At 40.3% G+C, this 19,996-nt stretch overlaps 1 protein-coding gene across 5 annotated transcripts in view; it reads left to right on the forward strand.

Annotated features, from left to right (window-relative positions):
* The first annotated feature begins 6,200 nt into the window (after positions 1–6,200).
* Positions 6,201–19,996, forward strand: part of YAP1 (Yes1 associated transcriptional regulator) — a 41,686-nt gene continuing 27,890 nt past the window's right edge. For 4 of the 5 annotated variants that reach the window (XM_072402933.1, XM_072402946.1, XM_072402953.1 and 1 more), the window contains exons 1-2: positions 6,201–6,332; positions 14,970–15,220. In XM_072402933.1, the coding sequence (XP_072259034.1) occupies positions 6,216–6,332; positions 14,970–15,220 (368 nt within the window). In that variant the 5' untranslated portion in view covers positions 6,201–6,215. Of the gene's footprint in view, positions 6,333–14,259; positions 14,393–14,969; positions 15,221–19,996 lie in introns of those variants that run through there. The other variant, XM_072402936.1, reaches the window with a different exon arrangement.

Genomic DNA, 19,996 nt, shown 5'->3' on the forward strand with positions numbered 1-19,996 from the left:
TTAAAACTCATCAGACTAGGCCAAATTCTTTCCAATCTTCTCTAGTCCAAATTTTGCCCGGCCGTGTGCATTGTAACCTCAGGTTCATGTTCTAAGTTGACATGAATGGCACCTGGTGTGGCCTGACATCTGCTTCAAGGTCTGATGTATGTTCAGAGATGCTCTTCTGCAGATCTTGGTTGTATTGAGTGCATATTTGAGTTACTGTTGCCTTTTTATCAGCTTGAACCAGTCTGGCCATTCTCCTCTGACCTTCTCCTCTGATATTTCCCTTTTTTGGACCATTCTCTGTATATCATTATAGATGGTTGTGTGTGAAAATCCCAGCAGATCAGTAGTTTCTGAAAATACTTAAACCAACTTGCATGACACCAACAACCACACCATCTTTAGGCACCAATTATCCTAATGCTGATGCTCGATGTGAACTTCAGTAGGCCATCTTGACAATGTCTACATACCTAAATGCATTTTAATTGATTCCATGTGACTGGCGGATTGGATATTTGTGTTAGCAAGCAGTTGGACAGGTGTACTCAATAAAGTGGATGGTAAGTCTATAATGATCATTAAAAAGGTACATATTATAACAATGCACAGTAGAATAAAAAGTGTAATGCGGTACCATGGATTTTGAAAGGCATATCAATCTAGAAGTATTTAGGTAGCAGGCAATGTACCTCACTGCAACACAATATACCACACAAAGGGCCTGATTTATTAAACCTCTTGAAGGCTGAAGAGGATACACTTTCATCAGTGAATCTGGGTGATCCAGCAAACCTTGAATGGATTTCTTCAAAGGCATTTGCTATTTGCTAGCAAATGTTTTAAATCATGGACTAGATCGATTCCAGGTTTGTTAGATCACCCAGCTTCACTGATGAAGCTTAGTGCCTTAGACCCATAGTGTGCACTGTGGTGCACTGCATTAAAAAGATGGCTCAGATGCACTTTTTGAGGTGCATCAATAGCCCATTCAAAATAAACAAATTGGAAAAAAGATGCGTTTTTGCAGAATAACAATAACTTGAATAAAATGAACCTATGACCAGACTATAAACATATTGTTAACAAGTAGAAAATGAGTTTAAAATGGGGGCACGGCATCCCACCAGCCTTCCAATGAAGTGGGTACGGTTGAGTTTTTCTGAATGCAACTCAAATTTAGAGCCTCCATGATCTTTGAAGATTAATTACTTTACAGTGCATGCAGTTACAGAAATCAGTGGGGTCTTGTTATGTGTTAAGGGCCAGTTCACACAGAGAGGATATTAAACATTTCAGTAAAGCATCAAGGCACAGTACCACAACAGTAATGTAATATAAAATCTTGCCTGGATATAAATGGAGTGGATTGTTTATATGGACCCTCATACCAATTGTTTGTTGGCAGATATTAAAAACATTGTACATTCTGATCACATCAGATGTGGCCAGCTTTAGTATATAGTTGGGAATTGACAAGCTTAACTATGACTATACTGTGAACCTGTATATGGTAAAACATTGGTGGACCAATATAAAATATACAAGTGGGACAGTTTTTCTTTTCACAACACATTTGTCTGTCTTTGACTTAGGACAGTGGTTGGACATGCTTTATGATATGGAAGGCTTGTCTATTGGCTAACTGACTTTTGATTGGCTAACTGACTTTTTGATCAGGCATGTCATTATTGCAAAATGGGACAAGCAATGTCCCTTCTATGACAATCTTCTTTACTAGCCTGATTGCTCCAGAGATGTCACTTCTTCAATAATCTTTCACACCTGCCTGATCACTTTGGAGAAATGTTTAAAAAAAGGAAACCTGTGCCACCATTGCCGAGAGTTATATGATCCTGGCTCAGCCAATCAAGACGTTGAAAGATTGAAAGCTGAAAGTAAAGAAAAAAAGAAAACATTGACACCACGGACAGAACGGGGACTGGTAAGTACAGAAGTTTTTAGTTTAGCTTTACGCTAGTCACATACTCTGCAATATTGTAGACATTTGATTTCACAATAAAGCTGAGTTAATTGAAACAAATGTATTTACAAATGATTCTTTGGCAAAATGTTGACCAAAAACTGATTAGGCATATCGTTTTCTTATTTCATTTGGTTAACCATCATATTGAGAATAAATCTACTTTTTGTCACAGTCGATATATATCAATAAGATATAATGGTAAAAATGATCATATCTGCGTATTATACCATGAATGTGGTTGATTACTTTATCTTGTATATATAAGTGCAGACATAATACACAGCTCTGTACAAATACTATAGTCATGTCAGTAACTGTCCCTCAGCGGGGCTCAAAGTCTAATGTCCCTACCATAGTCATATGTCATTGTCACAGTCTAATCCTTATTTTAGGGGGAGACAATTAAACCCACCTAAAGTCGGAGTGCTGGTGGAAACAGGGAGAACATACAAACTTCACGCAGATAGTGTCCTGACTGAAATTTAAACCTAGGACCATACCACTGCACAAGTGCTAGTCACTGACCCATAATGAATCATTATTATTATGATTGTTATGTGGATCAAAAAATTCATGAGAAAAAACTGCATAGTTTATGCCTAGCATAACATGAACACTTAGGACTTCTCCACACTAGAATGTTCCAATTACACTGGACACATTTATTGAAGCGTTGCTCTGACATTTATTTTAAAGTGGAACTAAAATTCCACTTTTCTATCAGGCAGGTGATTAATGAATATTGACTTGTCTCCCTCAGTCCTGGATAAGGTCTCATGCTGCCTGTCAGCCATATTGTCATGGATGTCTGACCGATTTCTTAAACTCAACCTGGATAAAACAGAACTCATCAGATTCCCCTCTCAAATTCCAAATCTCCCCCTGACATATTTCTGTTAACAACACTGTCATTAGTCCCTCCCCTCAGGCACGTTGTCTTGGTGTCACCTTTGACTCGGCCCTCTCATTTACCCCCCATATTCAGAACATTTCCAGGTTATGTCATTTTCACCTACGCAACATCTCCAAAATTTTCCCCGCCTGTCCCCAGAGACAACCAAACTCCTTGTACATGCTCTTATCATCTCTCGTCTGGACTACTGTAACCTCCTCCTCTTTGCTATTCCACTTACCCGACTCTCCCCTCTACAATCTATTATAATTGCTGCAGCCAGACTCATCCATCCTTCCCACCGCTCCTCCTCTGCTGCTTCTCTGTAGTTCTCTTACATTGGCTTCCATTTCACCTTCAAATTCATCTCCTGTGTTTTGCTTTCAAATTGCTCCACAGTTATTGTCCCACTTATATTTCTGACCTGATAGAAAAAAAGTACTCCCCTAGCCACTCTCTTCATTCCTATAACCTACTAATGACTTCCTCACTCATAACCTCGTCACATGCACGACTCCAAGACTTTTCTAGCGCTTCCCCAACTCTCTGGAATAGTCTTCCTCGTCCTCTTCGGCTTGCACCTACTTTCTGCTCATTTAAAAGAGAGATCAAAACCCATCTTTTCAAACTGGCCTACCCAACTGGCGCACGTCCACTATGTTCCAGTGTTACAATGTTCTGTTGGTAATGACAGCACATGACTGTTGTGTACAGCACAAAATGGAACATGGCCAAACATTCACATGTTGAAGTCCTTTACACTACTGGCTTTAGAACAAAAACACACGTACGGTGATTGCTAATAAGTCCCCCCACACAGATAACATTCATTTACATTTTTATCAGACAACAACCACTAGATGCGTGCAGGGGCCACTGCCGGGGATCCCAAATCAGTTCAGCAGGGGATACCCCAAGTCAGTTCTGCACAGGGGCCTACTCTTAGCTACATTCACTACTGGACAAAGGTGTACCCTGACCCCTCCAGTGCTAGCTTTTCTTCATGGAAATATCTGTGATTGGACAAGGAATTCCAACCTGTCCACCATCTTCCGTTGAATTTGTTTGTAGCTATTCATAACCATGCGATGATCATCACCAATGCAATGACCAATTGATTGAAAACCCCTAAAACACCAGCACAATACTGCTCCCTTCTGAACTGTTATATGTTTGTGGTCACGTTAACCTCCCTGGTGGTATGAATACTAAGTATTTTTAAATGTAAAAGCGGTACAATAAAAAATACCTAGTATTTGAAATATTGTAGCTGGTCCCGCCTACCAGCCCAATGGTTCCCCCTTCCAGCCACACACTTGCAAGCAGATGCCCGGTTAGCATCTGCTTCCCCTGGCCTCACATCCCCAACATTCACAAGCTGGGGACGCAGAAGCTGGCCGGGCATTGCCAGGGTAAGAAAATCCTGGGCATTGATGGAGGACACCATGGGCACTACTCGAGGACACCTCTGGAACCAGGTAGGACTTTTAAACTCCCCGGCAATTCCACCCCAAATGCGGCTCGGGGTTGCCGCTTTTTGGTATGGAAATTCACCGAGCCACACTCGGGAATACCGCCAGGGAGGTTAAGGCAAGGTTGCAAGTGAAGGAACCTTGTATGTTTACTATACGGCTGGTGGTAGGTATTATAATCAGTAACTAGGATACATGCGGGCTGGTTGCTAGGCACACAGCAGCTGCACTCCTATTGGTCGGTCTACCAGACCTTATATCACCTGGTATGATTGTTAATATTCCCTGACAGACTTTTAGTCAGGGAAATGTTTTTCCCTTGCCCATACATCCAATAGTGAATGTTTAGCGTTAGAGAGAGAATCCCCTCCACTTCAGTTTGGGATATTTCCTCTAACTTCCTGTTGTCTCTCCATGACAGGAATTAAAGGGATGTCTCCTCAATCGCCCACACAGAACCTGACAGGAGATTTAACTCGAAAGGTAAAAGAGCCTGGCTGGACACTAGCAGCAATTTGCATTGTGTACAATAACCTGGTTATCCTGCCAGCAGCAAGTGACAACCTAGACTTCCATGAAGTGAAGTAACTACAGGCTTGTCACCATATTGAGCTTCCCCAAAGTTATATATTAGTAATATAAACATTAATAGGGATTAGAGCACACATATACATAGAAACGTATATGTATGACCGCCATCCTGATGCAGTTTCCTGGAAAGTGACATTTCAGACCCCTTGGTGACTGACACGGGTGGTCTCGCCGCCTCCCGCCTATCTTTACGCTGAAGGGGCGCGGCTTGACCAGAAGGCCACGCCCCCCTACGCGGCATATCCATTTCATGGGCGGGATCTGCGGCTGGTCACGTGTGCAGGGAAAAGTTTTGCGCTCCCAGCGGGATGTGAGGAAAGTTTTCTTGTTGTTCCTGCGAGTTGCAAAGATCGGACGGGGCCCCGGGATAGAAGAGCAGCGGCGGTCGGGCCCCTGGAGGGAAATCAAACTTTGGATACTGACAGTGATATGATCGGGCTGTGATCGGCTCTTCTCCCCCATCCCCGGGAGTGTGTGACCCCTTTTCCCCCTTATACCGACAATCGCTGAACCCCCCCTTGCTGCAATGTTTTTGTGCCTGGTTTGTAATACATTTAAATGCATATAAATACATATGCATTTTCATGAATAATATTTAACTGGACTGAGTTGCTGGGGCTTGGGGGGGGGGGGGGTTGATTGTACCACCTGACTGTGTGGGCAGGGGTGTGCACAATGGTCACCTGACTTTCTGGTAGAATGGGGTGCACCATTGTGTATTGGTGCAAAATGGTCACCTGACTTTGTGGGGAACAGAATGCCTCCACCTGACTGTAGGGGGTGCACACTGCTCACCTGAATTTGTTGGGGAACAAAATGTCGCAATCTGACTATAAGGGAGGGGGGTGCACACTGGTTACCTGACTCTGGTAGGTAATATGGGGTTTCACCTGGCTATGTAGGAAGGGGTAGGTTGCATGCTTCCCACCTGACTTAAAGCGTACTTAAACTCAGAGATTTCGCTTTACATTATAGGGTATATAAACCTTTTTATGCAAGGTAAAAATTCTGTGCTTTGGGGCAACACTGCCTTCCTAATTCTTGATCGCCTAGGCGATCAGGAATGAATGGGAGTGCAAAGCCTCCCAAAATACCTATGTCACGCATCCCGGGAGGCTCTTGGGTGCTTCTTTTGCGCATGCCCGAGGCATGCGCAGATGGAGCCTTTTCACGCAAAGAAAAGTTTGCCGATCTCGCGCATGGGCAGTTGAACGCATGCACAGATTGGCAAGTTTATTTTCCATCCTACGTCACCTGATCCCATGCCTGGATTGGGTGACGTAGGATGAAGAAGAGAAGATTGCGGCACCCGGAGCGCCGTCTCCGGAACAGTTGCCAGGACGACGCGGGACATGATGGAAGACACCTCCGGATGGATCGGACTGCCCTGCGGGGTTTGAAGGTAGGTGTATTTTTTCAGTTTAGTTCCTCTTTAAAGTACACATTGGTTGCCTGACCATAGTGGCAATTGGGTGTAGTATTGTTACCTGACTATAGGGGGATGAACACCAGTTACCTGGCTCTGGGAAGATGAGGTGCACTCTGGTCACCTGGCTATAATGAGAATGGGTCACCTGACTTGGGTGGGGGGCACACTGGTCACCTGACCGCTTGTACTACTGTGCTAGCTTTCCTTGAGGTTGAGTATTGGGGTTTACTTGTTGAACTTGGCTTCCATATACGGAGTACGGGGGATGATATGGTTTGCTGGGACAATTTTGTTCTCACAAAAATGGCTTCGCCAATAACTGTGTCCCCTCTAAGAGATGTCCAGGTGACTCTGTCCCATAACCTCCATAGCTCATGTGAGGAAAGGGCTTTTATTGGTGTTATTGACTGGGTAATTATTTATTGTACATTATTGTTTCCATATTATGTCAGTCAGGGGCTCATAGTAGGCTCTCAAGTCATGTGACCTATAGTGGGGGCGCCCCTGGCTTTGGGGTTAGATCTAAATTCTTCTATACTTGGTGGTCATCTGCTATAACATTTACTTTCTTATGTATATTGAGATGTAGTCATGGAACCCTGGGGTCATTGTGGCTTGTTGAACACATCAGCTCAGGTGGCAAGTGATAAGAACTTCACTTGCGTGAGTTCTACGCCAAGCACTGACATCCTGTTGGTTGTCATTGGCATTCTCTTGCTGCCTCCTGGCCCTCTAGGCTTGACCAATATTTTGGATAATCTCTGATACAATACACTACATGGGAGTTTACAATTTACCAAGATGCTGTCCTAATGGCTGACATCCTTTGACCTTCATTCCATCACTGATAAAAAATTTAGTAGAACATTGACACAACAATCCAACCAAGTCAAGTTCTAAACATGGCTCAGACATACACTACATGTAGTACTTATGATCCGTTCAAAAATATCAAACTGATTGACATTTTACCCCAATATCAATCACGTCTACCCCCAATATCAATCACGTATACAATCAGAAATCACTCTTTTCCCCAGTTGGGTTACAGTTGTATTGAAGTTTGATGATGGATTTTTTTTAATTGATTATAATTCAAATCAATTATCAGAAAGTGATTGTGTTTGTAGTCAGTTGCAATGATTGATATCAATTTTAATATTGATTTAAAATACCATCAAGGACAAGTTGCATAGTGCACACCTATCCTTGCAACCAGTTGTCATTGGATTATTTTTTAGTATTACCTTGAGTGTATCCTAACCTAAAGGAATCAAGAATTCTAACCCAACAGATCAAATAAATCTGTATGGAGCTATGAGGACATCATTTGATACAATGTAAAAACTTGATTTAAAGTTGTCAAAACTGTTCATCATTCTGGATACAAATGTAACCAGATTTTTTTTTTTTTGAACAAATGTGAATTGGAAAACTTTGGAAGTTTTTTGAATGGGTTCAGAGGGGGCGGTGGGATTGACAGTCTCATCCTAACACAGTTGTCGCCGTGAATAGCCTTTTTGATTCAAAAGTAGTTGTGGTAAATTGAAGCAAAACTTGCAATCCCTCTCTGTTTCTCCAGGGCCAAAAGCAGCTTCTCCCAACTTCTAGCTGAAGGCAGTGCAGTGGGGGGTGGAGAAGTTTGCATGTACAGTCCTGCAACTCCCACATCTGAGAGACTGAGGTGGGGGAGGAGGAGGCTTCACTTTATACTATGGGTCCTGTGTAGTAATGGTGCTCTGGAAGTCATTTATTAATAGCTTTATATGGTTGTTCCCTAGCTGCCTGTGATCTTTCAGCTCAGCCTTGAAGACTTAACCCTTTGAGTGCCTCTACCATTTGCAGTGCCCTGCAACTTTTTTAATTTCCCCCTTTCACAAATTTTTTTTTTACTACTTTTAAACTTTTTTTATATATAAATATCCTTTCGGATGACGTTACTTTGTCCCAGTAGGAGTTGCTTGTTTTGATTCCCTCCAAGTCTGGTCTGTGCACTCTAAAAACACCAGACTATTACACTTTTGAAACAGGAGATCGGGCACTGCTGGAGGCAGAGGGGGAAAATGGTACTGCCAGCTATTTAAAACCCGTCTAGCAGAAAACTTGGAATTCCACTCGAATCCAGATCTTACCTCTGGCTACAAAAAATGTTTTCCAAATGGCTTTGTGTAATGTGGACACAAGCACGCTTTTGTAGATCGTGTCGTGAAAAGAGAGAAAGATTTTAACTGCAGACAAATTATTAAATTAGGATTTTAAAAGTATTACGTTTTTCTTTTTAAGAACTGGGTTAGTGGCTTTTTTTATTATAAGTTTAATTAAACATTTTATATATATTAAATATTTACTTTTAGTGTTTGGAAACCTAAAAGGTTATTTTAATTACTAAAATAAGTGCAAAGTTAAAATGATTAACTAATCTAATTTAAAAAGTGATGAAAACAGCAACCTAATAAACTTGCACGCAGACAGAGATTCTAGTTTTCCTACACTAGTATGGAGAAATGTGTTACACGTTTTAAAACACATTTCTCTATACTAGTGTAAGAAGTTTTTGCACATGGAACAACTAACTAACTGTCTGTGTGCAAGTTTTATTAGGTTTCTGTTTTCATCATTTTCTAAATTAGTTTTTTTTTTCCAGAGAACTCAACCAATTAAATTAAAAAAGGCAAAAAAAAGTTCTGCAATTGTTTTGCAGAAGATCAGTCCTGTCTTCTAGCTTTCCCGTTGTTGGCCCCAGGGTGGAACGCAGGAGGGAATAGATCCAGGGGGAAGGGCCTGCCTTTTAAAAGAACTTGGAAGTATAGGAATGTTTTTTAGGATGGGGCTGCAGCTACTAATTTGGATTCTATTACTGATTAATTGTAGTTAACTTTTTGAAAACAAACTTTTTGAAAGTCTGGTGGCTTCTGCTTTAAAATAGACGTAGTTTGTCGTCATAAACTGTTAAAGTGGTAAAGATTGTAAATTGAGACCACCCTTTGGGTGTACATAGAAGTGTCTGTCTTTAGTTTTGTGGATGGAGGAGGTAACACTTCCCTTCCCCCAATGTGATGATCACAAATGAGCTTCCCTCTACCCATGGCCACCCAAGCTCTCTTCACGAAAAGCAACTCTGTGATTTGTCATAGTTCTCAGCGTTTGTTAAAAGCCCTTCTCATGGATAAATAAAACTTTAATCTGCAGAGGGGCCGGAAATTTCCATAAGCATTGACAACTTTTTTTTTTTTTTTTTCTAAATGATCTGCAGTGTACTTTAGACTCGGAGGTTCATTGTTTTGCTGCCTGAACTGCTGACTTCGACACAGTGTGATAGTTTGTACTTGAAAGTTTAAAATAAAGCTAGGTCGCTTTTAATGAACTGCAAAAACCCAAGTTACGTAAAGATATCGCTATTCACTAATCTGTAAGTTGAATTTCTGGGTCTTCAATGGCTGAGATAAAAGGCATGGAGGTGGAGAGACTTTACATTGTATCAGCAATCTATATTTAGTAGATCAAGAGCTATTTATGTTGTTGGCCATAAAGACTGGAGAGAGGCTGGGTTCATGGCTGTGTCTTTCAAGTTTCAGACCTGGCTACTCCTTTGTCAATACATATCATTACAAACTATACATAGAACTAAAATTATTGATACATAAAAATATATTAAATTCACTTTTAATGCAACCAAAAAATAATGTTCCCAGCAATACATACTTTCACTGCCTTTATTTGCAATTTGCTAATGCAGAGGATAATTGCGGAGGATTGCAGAGCACTTCCTGAAGGTAAAAAGTCTGTCCTGGCTGCACGGGTTGCTTTTTCTCCTCTGGAGGAAGAACTGCTCCTCAGTCACGCGACAACTCTGTTGTCAAACTAAGGGGGGACCGGGAGCAGCTAAAATGAGTTCCAGGGTCTTTTTTAGGAATGCACATGTAAACGGAGTCTCTCTAGTGTTTCTGGACCTTTTTAACATGGGGGAGGCCCTTGAAATAACTTTCAGGTCTTCATGCAACCCCTTATACAATTACTTTAACGACAGCTCACAGTACGTTAGTATGGTGCCCAGTGGGATGAATGTCACCCAAAAACATCATTGACGTCAGTTAAACTGACCTGAGAGGCACAAATTGTGCATTGTTCAAAGGAAACACTAGCAACTTTTGGAAGTACTCTGGTTGAGAAACACTGCTCTAGACGGAACTTACAATCATAAGCTCCATGTGGCTGTTTTGGGATAAGCAACATATTGGTGGTGGGGGATCACATGCTGGTAACTGGTACCCCTATACCTAGAAGTATGGAGGATGTTCTTTGTACCCAGGGAAGGGAGCGGAGCAGAAATTAAGTAACTTTGCATCGATGTAACGATGTATGTGGCGGCATTCCTTACCACAGGACGCATGAAGGGACAGGCTAATATTGGTTGGGGTTAATGGCGCCTTCTTGGTCTTGCTGTCTAAACTTTGACAATCTGAGAACTTGTTTCTGTCCAAGGTCTTGTCAAAATTTCTTATCTTGTGTCCATAACTTAGCATTATTATGATTAAACAGGATTTATATAGCACCAGCATTGATGACAATGTATTGGAATGACAGCCAGCCAACTAGTATTTTCAGAAGAGTATTATCAGTGGAAGACTTCTTTCTTTTAAAGGTTTCCTTTGTGGTGTATTTAACTTTCTCTTCTTGGGTGATACACAGCTTTGCTTTAAACATGAGTGCACATTCTGTTGGCATAGGTTGTGGAAGTCCTCCATTGATAGAGCTTGTGTGTGTATTTTTTTTCCTAGCCAGGCCCCTACCACCTTCAAAATCTAAGAAAATAAAGAAACTGAAATTATGTAAAGTTACTCCAAATCCCATTCTATTTTCAGTACTAGGTGGCAGCAGTGATGTCTCATGCAATCCATTGTGTTGTGATGCCCTATGTTATGAACAACTTGTCCAAAGTATTTTTTACAACAAACTTTTAAAACTTGTATTAAAATTCAGGTTGTTTATTGAGCAAGTAATAGTTGTAGCCAGTCGCTTGGAATTAATTTGTATGTTTGTTATATTGATCAATTAACTTTGAAGGAAGATTGCAATTTGTACACCTAGCATTAGTGTGGTTACAGCAGTTTAACAATATTTTTCTAAAGAGTCTGGAAGACTCTTGACCAAAATGAGACTTGGTTATGTCAACAGTATACCATTTTCAGAATATGAAAATGGGGGGGGGGGGGGGGCATAAATGCAATTGCGCTTTAGACATATACCCTTAGTTTGCTTCAGAACTCGACACATGCAACACAGCAATTGATGGTATGCAGTATATTGATGAGCTTGGTCATGTTTTGGGCTCTTTTCCAATCAAAAGGTATTCTCTATTACTTGATAGGGTGCCGCCAGGTCCATACCACAACCAGAATTGTATACTTCTCTTTTAAGAAAAAAAAGTCCAAAGGTGAGCAATTACCTATATCTGCTGTCTGCCATATACAGCCCCCTAGAGTTTAGCACTTGAAGCCAAGAAGCTTCAGTGATACATACGATGATATGTTTGTGTTTTGTGGTGTTTAACGCATCACCTTACCTAGCTCTGGTACAGCTTGTCTTTTTCTTTCAGCTTGTCCTAAAGTTTTCTAAATATATATATTTTTAATATTTCCGGTTTCTGAAAAGCATTAATGTGAAAATCTCATCATCATGTTTAACAGGCCATACCTACAGAACGTGAACGCTGAACAGGCTTTAGTACTTCCCCCCTGCTTCCAACACATACCCTTACTTAACTTCTCTTGTGCTGGTGGGCCCCAAATCCAGGACCTCCATAAGATTTCAGTTTTGACAATCATAATGATGTTGAATGCTAGCCTTCTACACCTTGAACATTACCTACTTGGCAAAATGGATAAAATGGTTTTGCCTGGTTTTGGTGAGGCTGAAGATAACTGCCGGGCTGCATCCTCTGCAAATAAATCCTAGGCTGGTGGTGTTTGATGTATAGATTTTTTGCCTTCTGATATGTTTTTACGTCACGTGTGAATATATATATATATTTCATTGTAGACCTTCTTGTGACATAATATGCATAATAACACTTGCAGGCATTTGGGAATATACAGGTGAATGGGCCAGTGCACTCGTTCTCAACAGATAAAGTACAGTTGTCAGAATTTAGGATATTCTGTATATGAACACTAACAAATAAAACTTATTTGTATTTGTAGGGCAGTCCTTTTGCACTTTGCCCACAGACTGTGGTTGGTGCTTACATTTTATACATGTTGCCTGAAAACGGAACACAAATAAAAAAATTCTATGCAATATTTTTATATACTAAAACTGTAGACTTTCAGTTATAATAGACTACAATTTCTTACATATTTAAAGGTAACTATTGTCATTTTATATTCATGGAAAAGGGATCAGCTAAACTTAAATCTACTCATGTATGAAAAATCAAAGGAAAAATATTACTTTTAACAATTCTTTACTCTAAAAGTAAAACCGTTTAAGAATAGATTGGTGCATAAAAGATATTCCTCCCGAGATTGTAAAGGAAATGTCCAGGTCACTTTGCTTTACTTTGAAATAGTTTGTTCACACTCTGATACAACCTTCCATTGTGGTTTCAGCAGCTTTGATTGTGAGAGCTGTGGTTGTTAATCATGGCTGCACCAATCTTTCTTCATCTTAAGACGTATTATTTTTCCTTTAACTGGCAGGAAAAATGTACTTTTATATTCCTAAAAAATGTTAAAAGTATAAAACTGTAAACGTCATAGAAGCCAGATGGCCAATATTCTACATAAAATTGCTGTATTCCTCATACAGCCAGGTATTTTTGAGGCATTTTTATTTCAGTTTGAGTATATGCTCCCTTGCTTCTAGGCTAGAATGATCAATTTTTAAATTTGACACTATTTTTGTGAACTTGTGCTAAAAATAGCTGAGCTGGTTGAAAGTTATAATAATTCCAATAGTCATGGCTAAGTCATTGCTTGTCAAAACGGTGACATTGACTTCTAGTGATCGTTAAAAATAACACATCTAATTATAATAGCACCAACATACTACTCAGTGCTGTAAAATACAAGCTACAGATGACAAACCTGGATACATAGCCAGTACATATTATGACCTAGAAGGACGACCCTGCCCAATGGAGCTTTAATCAAAAGGGCGTGTTGCTAGACCGCATCTAATGGAAGAGGATGAAGGGTTTTCCCACACCATAAACCACAATGTGCATTGACCTTTGTGGCCTTATTACTGTTTTTTGGGGGAACATTTTTTCCTTTGCCTGTTATGTTTTCTTGACTAGAAGAAAACCAGATTCATCCCACAATTCAAAAGATCATTAAGTTAGCGAATCAAAGTGTTTCTCAGCCATTCAGATGATGAGTTGCATACCAACTGGCTTCCTAACCCAGTATTAAGCTTTTCTCACTTTTTTTCCTATTCTCTGTTGTATCAAGAATAACCTTCTGCGTACTCCATAATATAAAATATATATCGGGGATAGATTTAAAGGTCAAATTAAGTCAAAGCTTTTGGTTTCAGATGGACTGTGGAAAGAGCAGATCATTTCACAGGCTTAAAAGTGGCTCTTTTGGTGAACTTAAAGCGTACCTAAACTCAGAAATTTCACTTTACATAAAAGGGTAGACAACTCTTTTATGTATAAGTGAAAATTCTGTTTTGTTTGTTTTTTTAAGTGCAACATCTTTTTTTCAATAAAAAAAAAGGTGCTGCACCGCCCCCTAATTCTGGGAGCGCAAAGCCTCCCGGGACACCTACGTCAGGCATCCTGGGAGGCTCTTGGGTGCTCCTTCTGCGCATGCCTGAGCCTTTTCGTGGGGGGAAGAAGAGCTGATATCACGCATGCGCAGTGAAATCGGTAATTTTTTTTCATCCTACATAAACCGATCTCGCGCCTGGGTCGGATGACAGAGGAAGAAAAGGGGAAAATGGCGCCGGCTCGCGGACACATGCCGGGACAACGCGAGACAGGATGCAAAAGACCTCTGGAGGGATCGGACTGCCCTGCAGGATTGAAGGTAAGTAAAGTTTTTTTTTTTTTTTTTTTATTTAGGGACTTTTGGGTTTAGTTCCTCTTTAAAATGCCAGAAAGCAGAAACTGCAAAAGAAATGTTACCCCAAAGGAACCCTTAAAATAGTATTTGGGTCTTGGGGAACCCCTGCTAAAAGATTCATTAAAAAAATACCCTGTACAGTGATGGTCAGTGTACAGAATTTCAATCTTACTGTGAGGGTCTGAAGGGTGAAAGATCATTGGGGTCATGCTTGTGGCCCTACCTAGACTTGAAACTATACAGGCATCATTAGCTGGTAGGACAGTTGGCCATAGCTGGACTGACCCCAATGACTTCTTTACATTTGGACTACACTGTACTTACCTCTCCTGCACATTTATATTTTATTTACCTTGTCAACAAAGTCTCTTTAAAATACTCAGAGATGCTTTAAACTTGCCAAAACTATACCAATGTTTTGGCCAGATTGGGTTTTAAACTCCTTTATGGTGGGCAGGCTGGGTGTGTTTTTCAGACAGCTGTAGCTGGGACACCTAGTACAGAGTTCTTGCCGTTTAACAGCACACTTGCCTCTTTACAGGCCAGCACTGACGGCGGATCAGCGGGTGCATTGACTCCCCAACACGTTCGCGCACACTCCTCCCCAGCCTCCCTGCAGCTCGGCGCAGTGTCTCCCGGTGCACTTTCTCCGCAAGGCGTGGTTTCTGCCCAACTAACTGCCCCAGCAGGTCAGCATCTTCGACAGTCTTCCTATGAAATCCCAGATGATGTACCCCTGCCTCCAGGATGGGAGATGGCCAAAACCCCATCAGGACAAAGATATTTTCTCAAGTAAGTTACCATCAAACAAAATAGTTATGCTCTTCACTGTTATTATATCTGTGCTGCCTCTCTAAATGTTTTGCTGTTTGTTGATGTATGTACTTGACCAAATGAGCACCTCTTCCCCCTCCAGCAAATCTGACTAGTGGGTTAGCAGGATATACCATGTGGCGTAGTAAGCTGAGAAAGTAACCAGTGATTTCTTGCCATAGCTGGCCACCTAGGGGAAAAAATGCCTTTGGGTAATTACGTTCAAGATTGCAAGCCAATATCATGTAGACTATTTCTGGGAACTGTTCTGGTCTGTTGCTTGAAATTAGATGTCTTGGTGGTTTTGCTATGCACTTGCATATATGCTACTTGTTTACATACCCCTAGATGAAAATACATTATTACATGATTATTTTAGAGCCAGTATTGTAAAAATACAATCGAGGGTGTGAAGTTGACACAAAAAAAAAATTTGGCTTCCCTCCACCTATTTTAAGATGCAGCGCACATGGAAGATTGTCTTGGCTCTGCAGTCTTGACTTTTTCTGTTTATTTCCTTTGGGATTACTTTAATCTTTGTCTTAGGATAAGAGATGCTTTAAAGCTGAATCTTAGAAAAATTAGCTGACTGGTTAATAATGCCAAAAGAAGTGATAATATGAATGATAATATATGAGAAATGTAAATCATTGCATTTAAATACCGAATGCCTTATTTTAAGTTATAGATTGAAGGGCGATTTAAGTTGCATATTATGGGTCTTCTGCCCATTGGGGGGGTATAAAGCAGAGGTTTATTTATTTATTCCTCAGTCCTGTATCCTACACTACGGGTTTCTACACAGATGACCGGTCCCTCAAAGCCATTCCTCCACAAGCGCTGTGTATGGAGCAGAAAAGAGTGCTGGTTTTCATGGAGTGAGGAATAAGGAAATTGTTCTCTGCTTTTCAACCCCCTTCCCCCAGACTAAACACATAAGTTATTTTTAAAGGCTGACTGTAGTTAACTTTAATACAAACCAGATTTAGTCAGGATTGGGAAAAGGTCAGCACTGTGTATGGGAGACATTCAGGCTTTCCCTGCAAAAAGTCACCACTTTAAGTGTAAGAGGTAAGTGTATATGGCACATTACGCTCCTCTCCAAGGGTGCTGTGAATTACTCTTTGCCTGGCGTTCTCCCTAATCTATGTGTGATTATAACTTCCACCAAGCCAGCTTCCTTTTACCCTCAAGTAAAAACAACAAAATGAATTGTGTTTCTTGAACTTTTTTTTTCTTTCCACTAATCTTTGCAACACTGCAGCTATTTTCTCCAGGAAAGTGCCTGTAAAAGTGCACATATTGATCTTTTCCTCTCTCTATCTTTCTGCACTGCCCTGGTTTCCATATTAAGGGCTCATGTTTCACAGAGAACAATGAGGACCCTGAGACTGTAAAGTACACAGAAGTCTGGCAAGCTCATCTGCATGAGCAAGAGCATTTGTTCTGCAGCAGACATCCTAAGTAAATGATTGAAAGGGCTCCTAGCTGTGAAGGATCAGCTCTGATGGAGAAAAGGCCTGGATATAAACGAGGTTGTTAAGCAAAATAAAGACTGCTTTTTAAATCTCTCCCTGCTGGGATCACACGCTGACCTGCGGAGCAGCTTAACTCTTCCTGGTCTGCTGGTGAGACTGGTTTCTGGTTTTGGTGTAATTAAGGGCTAGGTGTTATGATAGGAAGTCTGAATACTGATAAAGAGCTTAAAGGATAATGGTACTACTTCTGCCTTTCCTTTCAGATCTGTATACAAAGTTTCAGGCCAGTGCAAACATTTTAGTGTTTGCGCTCAATCTGTGTGTTTTTATCCTTCAACTGCTAATAATAATAATAAACTTGGATTAGGTATACTCCTAATGATTGTGGGCCGAGAAGATGATCATGATAGTCTTAGGTGAAAATCTAGTCTCTATACAGTGGTCCCTGGATGATGTTTATCAGTCCATTCTGGCGGATCAGTGAACGACATAACAGGGTTCCTGTCACTTGTCCTTCCTCTTGTCCAGGGCTTTACAGTGCTCATTATCCGAATGTCACTGAAAATGATCAAGATTGTTTCCAGTGACATTATTCAAATGCATCCATTCTTGACCTTGTTAACTTGGAGGAACCCCTGAAATAAAGTTTTGGTCTTGGGGAACCCATGCTATAACTTCCATTTCAACAGCTCTGAAATTTCCGTTTCCAAAGCTCTCAGTACATTAACGTGGTCAATAGGAAGCATGCTTCCTACACTGCAGACCAATGGCAAGAATGTTACCCTTACATAGGACTATAAATACTGTATGGTAATATTAATATCACTAGCAGTCCCCCAAAAGGGGCTTATGATCTAATGTCCCTACCATAATCATACCTCATTAACAGTCCAGGGGTGGACAATTAACCTAACTGCATGTATTTGGAATATGGGTACCTGGAAGAAACCCACGCAAATACGGGGTGAACGTGCAAACACCATGAAGATAGTGTCCGGGCTTCTAACCTTGGATCTAGAGCTGAGAGAGTGCTAACCACTGAGCCACCGTGCTACCTATACACCAATAGAATGACCGAAGTCCCACAAATTGCTCAAAGAACCCCTAACAACCTCAGGAAACCCTGGATGAGAAACACTGATCCTAACTTGGTTTGCGAATACACTTTGTAGTTGCTGAAGGTTACAAGCTGCTAGATACTTTCAGCTCCCTAAAATATTTGGCTATGTCCTGACATGTTTTCTGACTGAATATAAAGCAGGATGTTTATTGAGTTTCTCTTTATCATCGTTTTGTCTGACCCCTGGTGTTCTCTGTGCTCTTCAGCCATACTATTTTTTTTTTTTTTAAATATCTTTTTTTATTGGAGGCAAGACAATAGAAAACAAATACAGTAAAAGAAAACAGTGCAAATAAGACATACTATACAATCAAATGCAAAATACAAAAAAAAAAAGAGAAACAAGGTTTATCGGGCTCCAAAAAGACCCTAACATGAATAACATTAGTGCAGACAAGAAATACATCCCGAACAACCATACTTTTGCAGAGGCAGCCTGCTTTTTGTGATCTCCACTGCCAACCCTTTTTTAACTTTTCTACCAAGCAGTCTCCATCTTGATGCAATCTTTGAACTACTTGGCAGGGCCCTTTTTATTATTTCCTGGTGTTAAGGTGTGTTGACAACCATTTAATGAATGGGCTGCCTAAGGCAAAGCACCTTCATGCACAATGCTATCATGTTAATGGGACGTAAGCCAACTTTTGATGCCAAAAATTGAACTACAGCACTTGGTTCTTTTATTGCCACATTGCTTAGCAAGGGTGGTGACACCACTCTTCCTTGTTGCTCTTTTCCAGCTTTCACTATTGCTATAGAGCTCATTGCTCTGTAAATGGGTAACCTGTGGTTTTTAAGGCCCTCTGTGGTGTCTTCTTAAGAAACGTATGCCTAATCGTGTCAAGCAGTTCCTATTATTTGAATACGTTTGATAGGTAGCTTTGTTGAGTCAAGCTGTAAGGACCTTCTTCATTCTGCATACCCTCCTGTCCTACCTGCTGTATGGGGGATTGTTTAAATATATTGCGCCTCTGTCATTCGTTTTACGAAGATTTTAAAATGAAACGGATGTCTTGTTTTTTTATTGCTATGGGCAGGAAGAAAAATGTATTCATACAAGAGCCCCAAATGTGTGCTTTTCAGCCTATGTAAGCTTTTTTTTTTTTTTTTTTTATAACCTGAGCTTTGATTCCATTGATTCCAATCTATTCCATTGATTCTGTTTTCTAACATAGTACCTGAGTTGTGATCATTCTTCCTCTGGCTTCCAATAAAATTGCTCCTAAACATAATTTATGAGCAAGTTTTGGTACATTTACAAAGATATTTACAACTTGTTTTCAAGGCAGCCATAGAAGATACAATTAATACGTCAGGGAAAATCAGCACAACGAGCCAATTGTCAATTTAATCTCTCGGCCTATCAGCATGCTCTTTTATACTCCCATCAATTTGCTGCTTTGCCATTCTGGGCCGTGGTGGGGGGACCTGTAAGTTAAGTTGTCCCAAGGGAAACATCAGGTCCCCTTTTCGAAACTCAAGATCTTGCAAATCCTTTTGATGCGTATAACCACTTCTATGCATGTATTTGGTGTTTTGCCTGGAGTTAGACTTTAAAACCAAATGCCTGAATTTCTTACCCTTGTATTTGTTGAAAGATTTTTATTTAAAAGCCTTATGAAGGCAAGTTGGTCAGTCAATTGGTTTTCCCAAAATATAATTGGCAATACACACATTTGTAATGCTTCTCCATGCAACGTTCTATCCACATTCACAGGTATGCATTAAAAACTGATTATGAAACCTATGAAAAGTTAATTAAAAACTGATTATGAAACTTAAGAAAAGATCTACAACATCATTCATTCTTCACCTCTCTGCAATATGAATGGAATTTGCCATGGAGATGATAGAAACTTCGTAATGCATACATTGAAAAAAATGAGGGTATCTTAGGTACACAAATACCTTTTTTTGCCAAAGACATATGTGTAAATGTAAAATAAATTTATATTCTTACAGTAGTTGAGGAAGCTTTGACTTTCTTCTCATTTTCTGGTTCACTTAATTGGTTCTGCCTACATAGCTCAACAACTCAAGCTTGATTTTTTTTTTAATAACAAAAGTGAATGGAAAGGAATTTAGAAACCAGAGTAGCAAAGTTGTGAGACCAATTTACCAGGAATTTTGCTTGATTCAGAAAGTCCACCCTCTGTT

The sequence above is a fragment of the Pyxicephalus adspersus genome, chromosome 1, assembly GCF_032062135.1.
Source record: "Pyxicephalus adspersus chromosome 1, UCB_Pads_2.0, whole genome shotgun sequence".
In the NCBI taxonomy this organism is placed as follows: domain Eukaryota; kingdom Metazoa; phylum Chordata; class Amphibia; order Anura; family Pyxicephalidae; genus Pyxicephalus; species Pyxicephalus adspersus.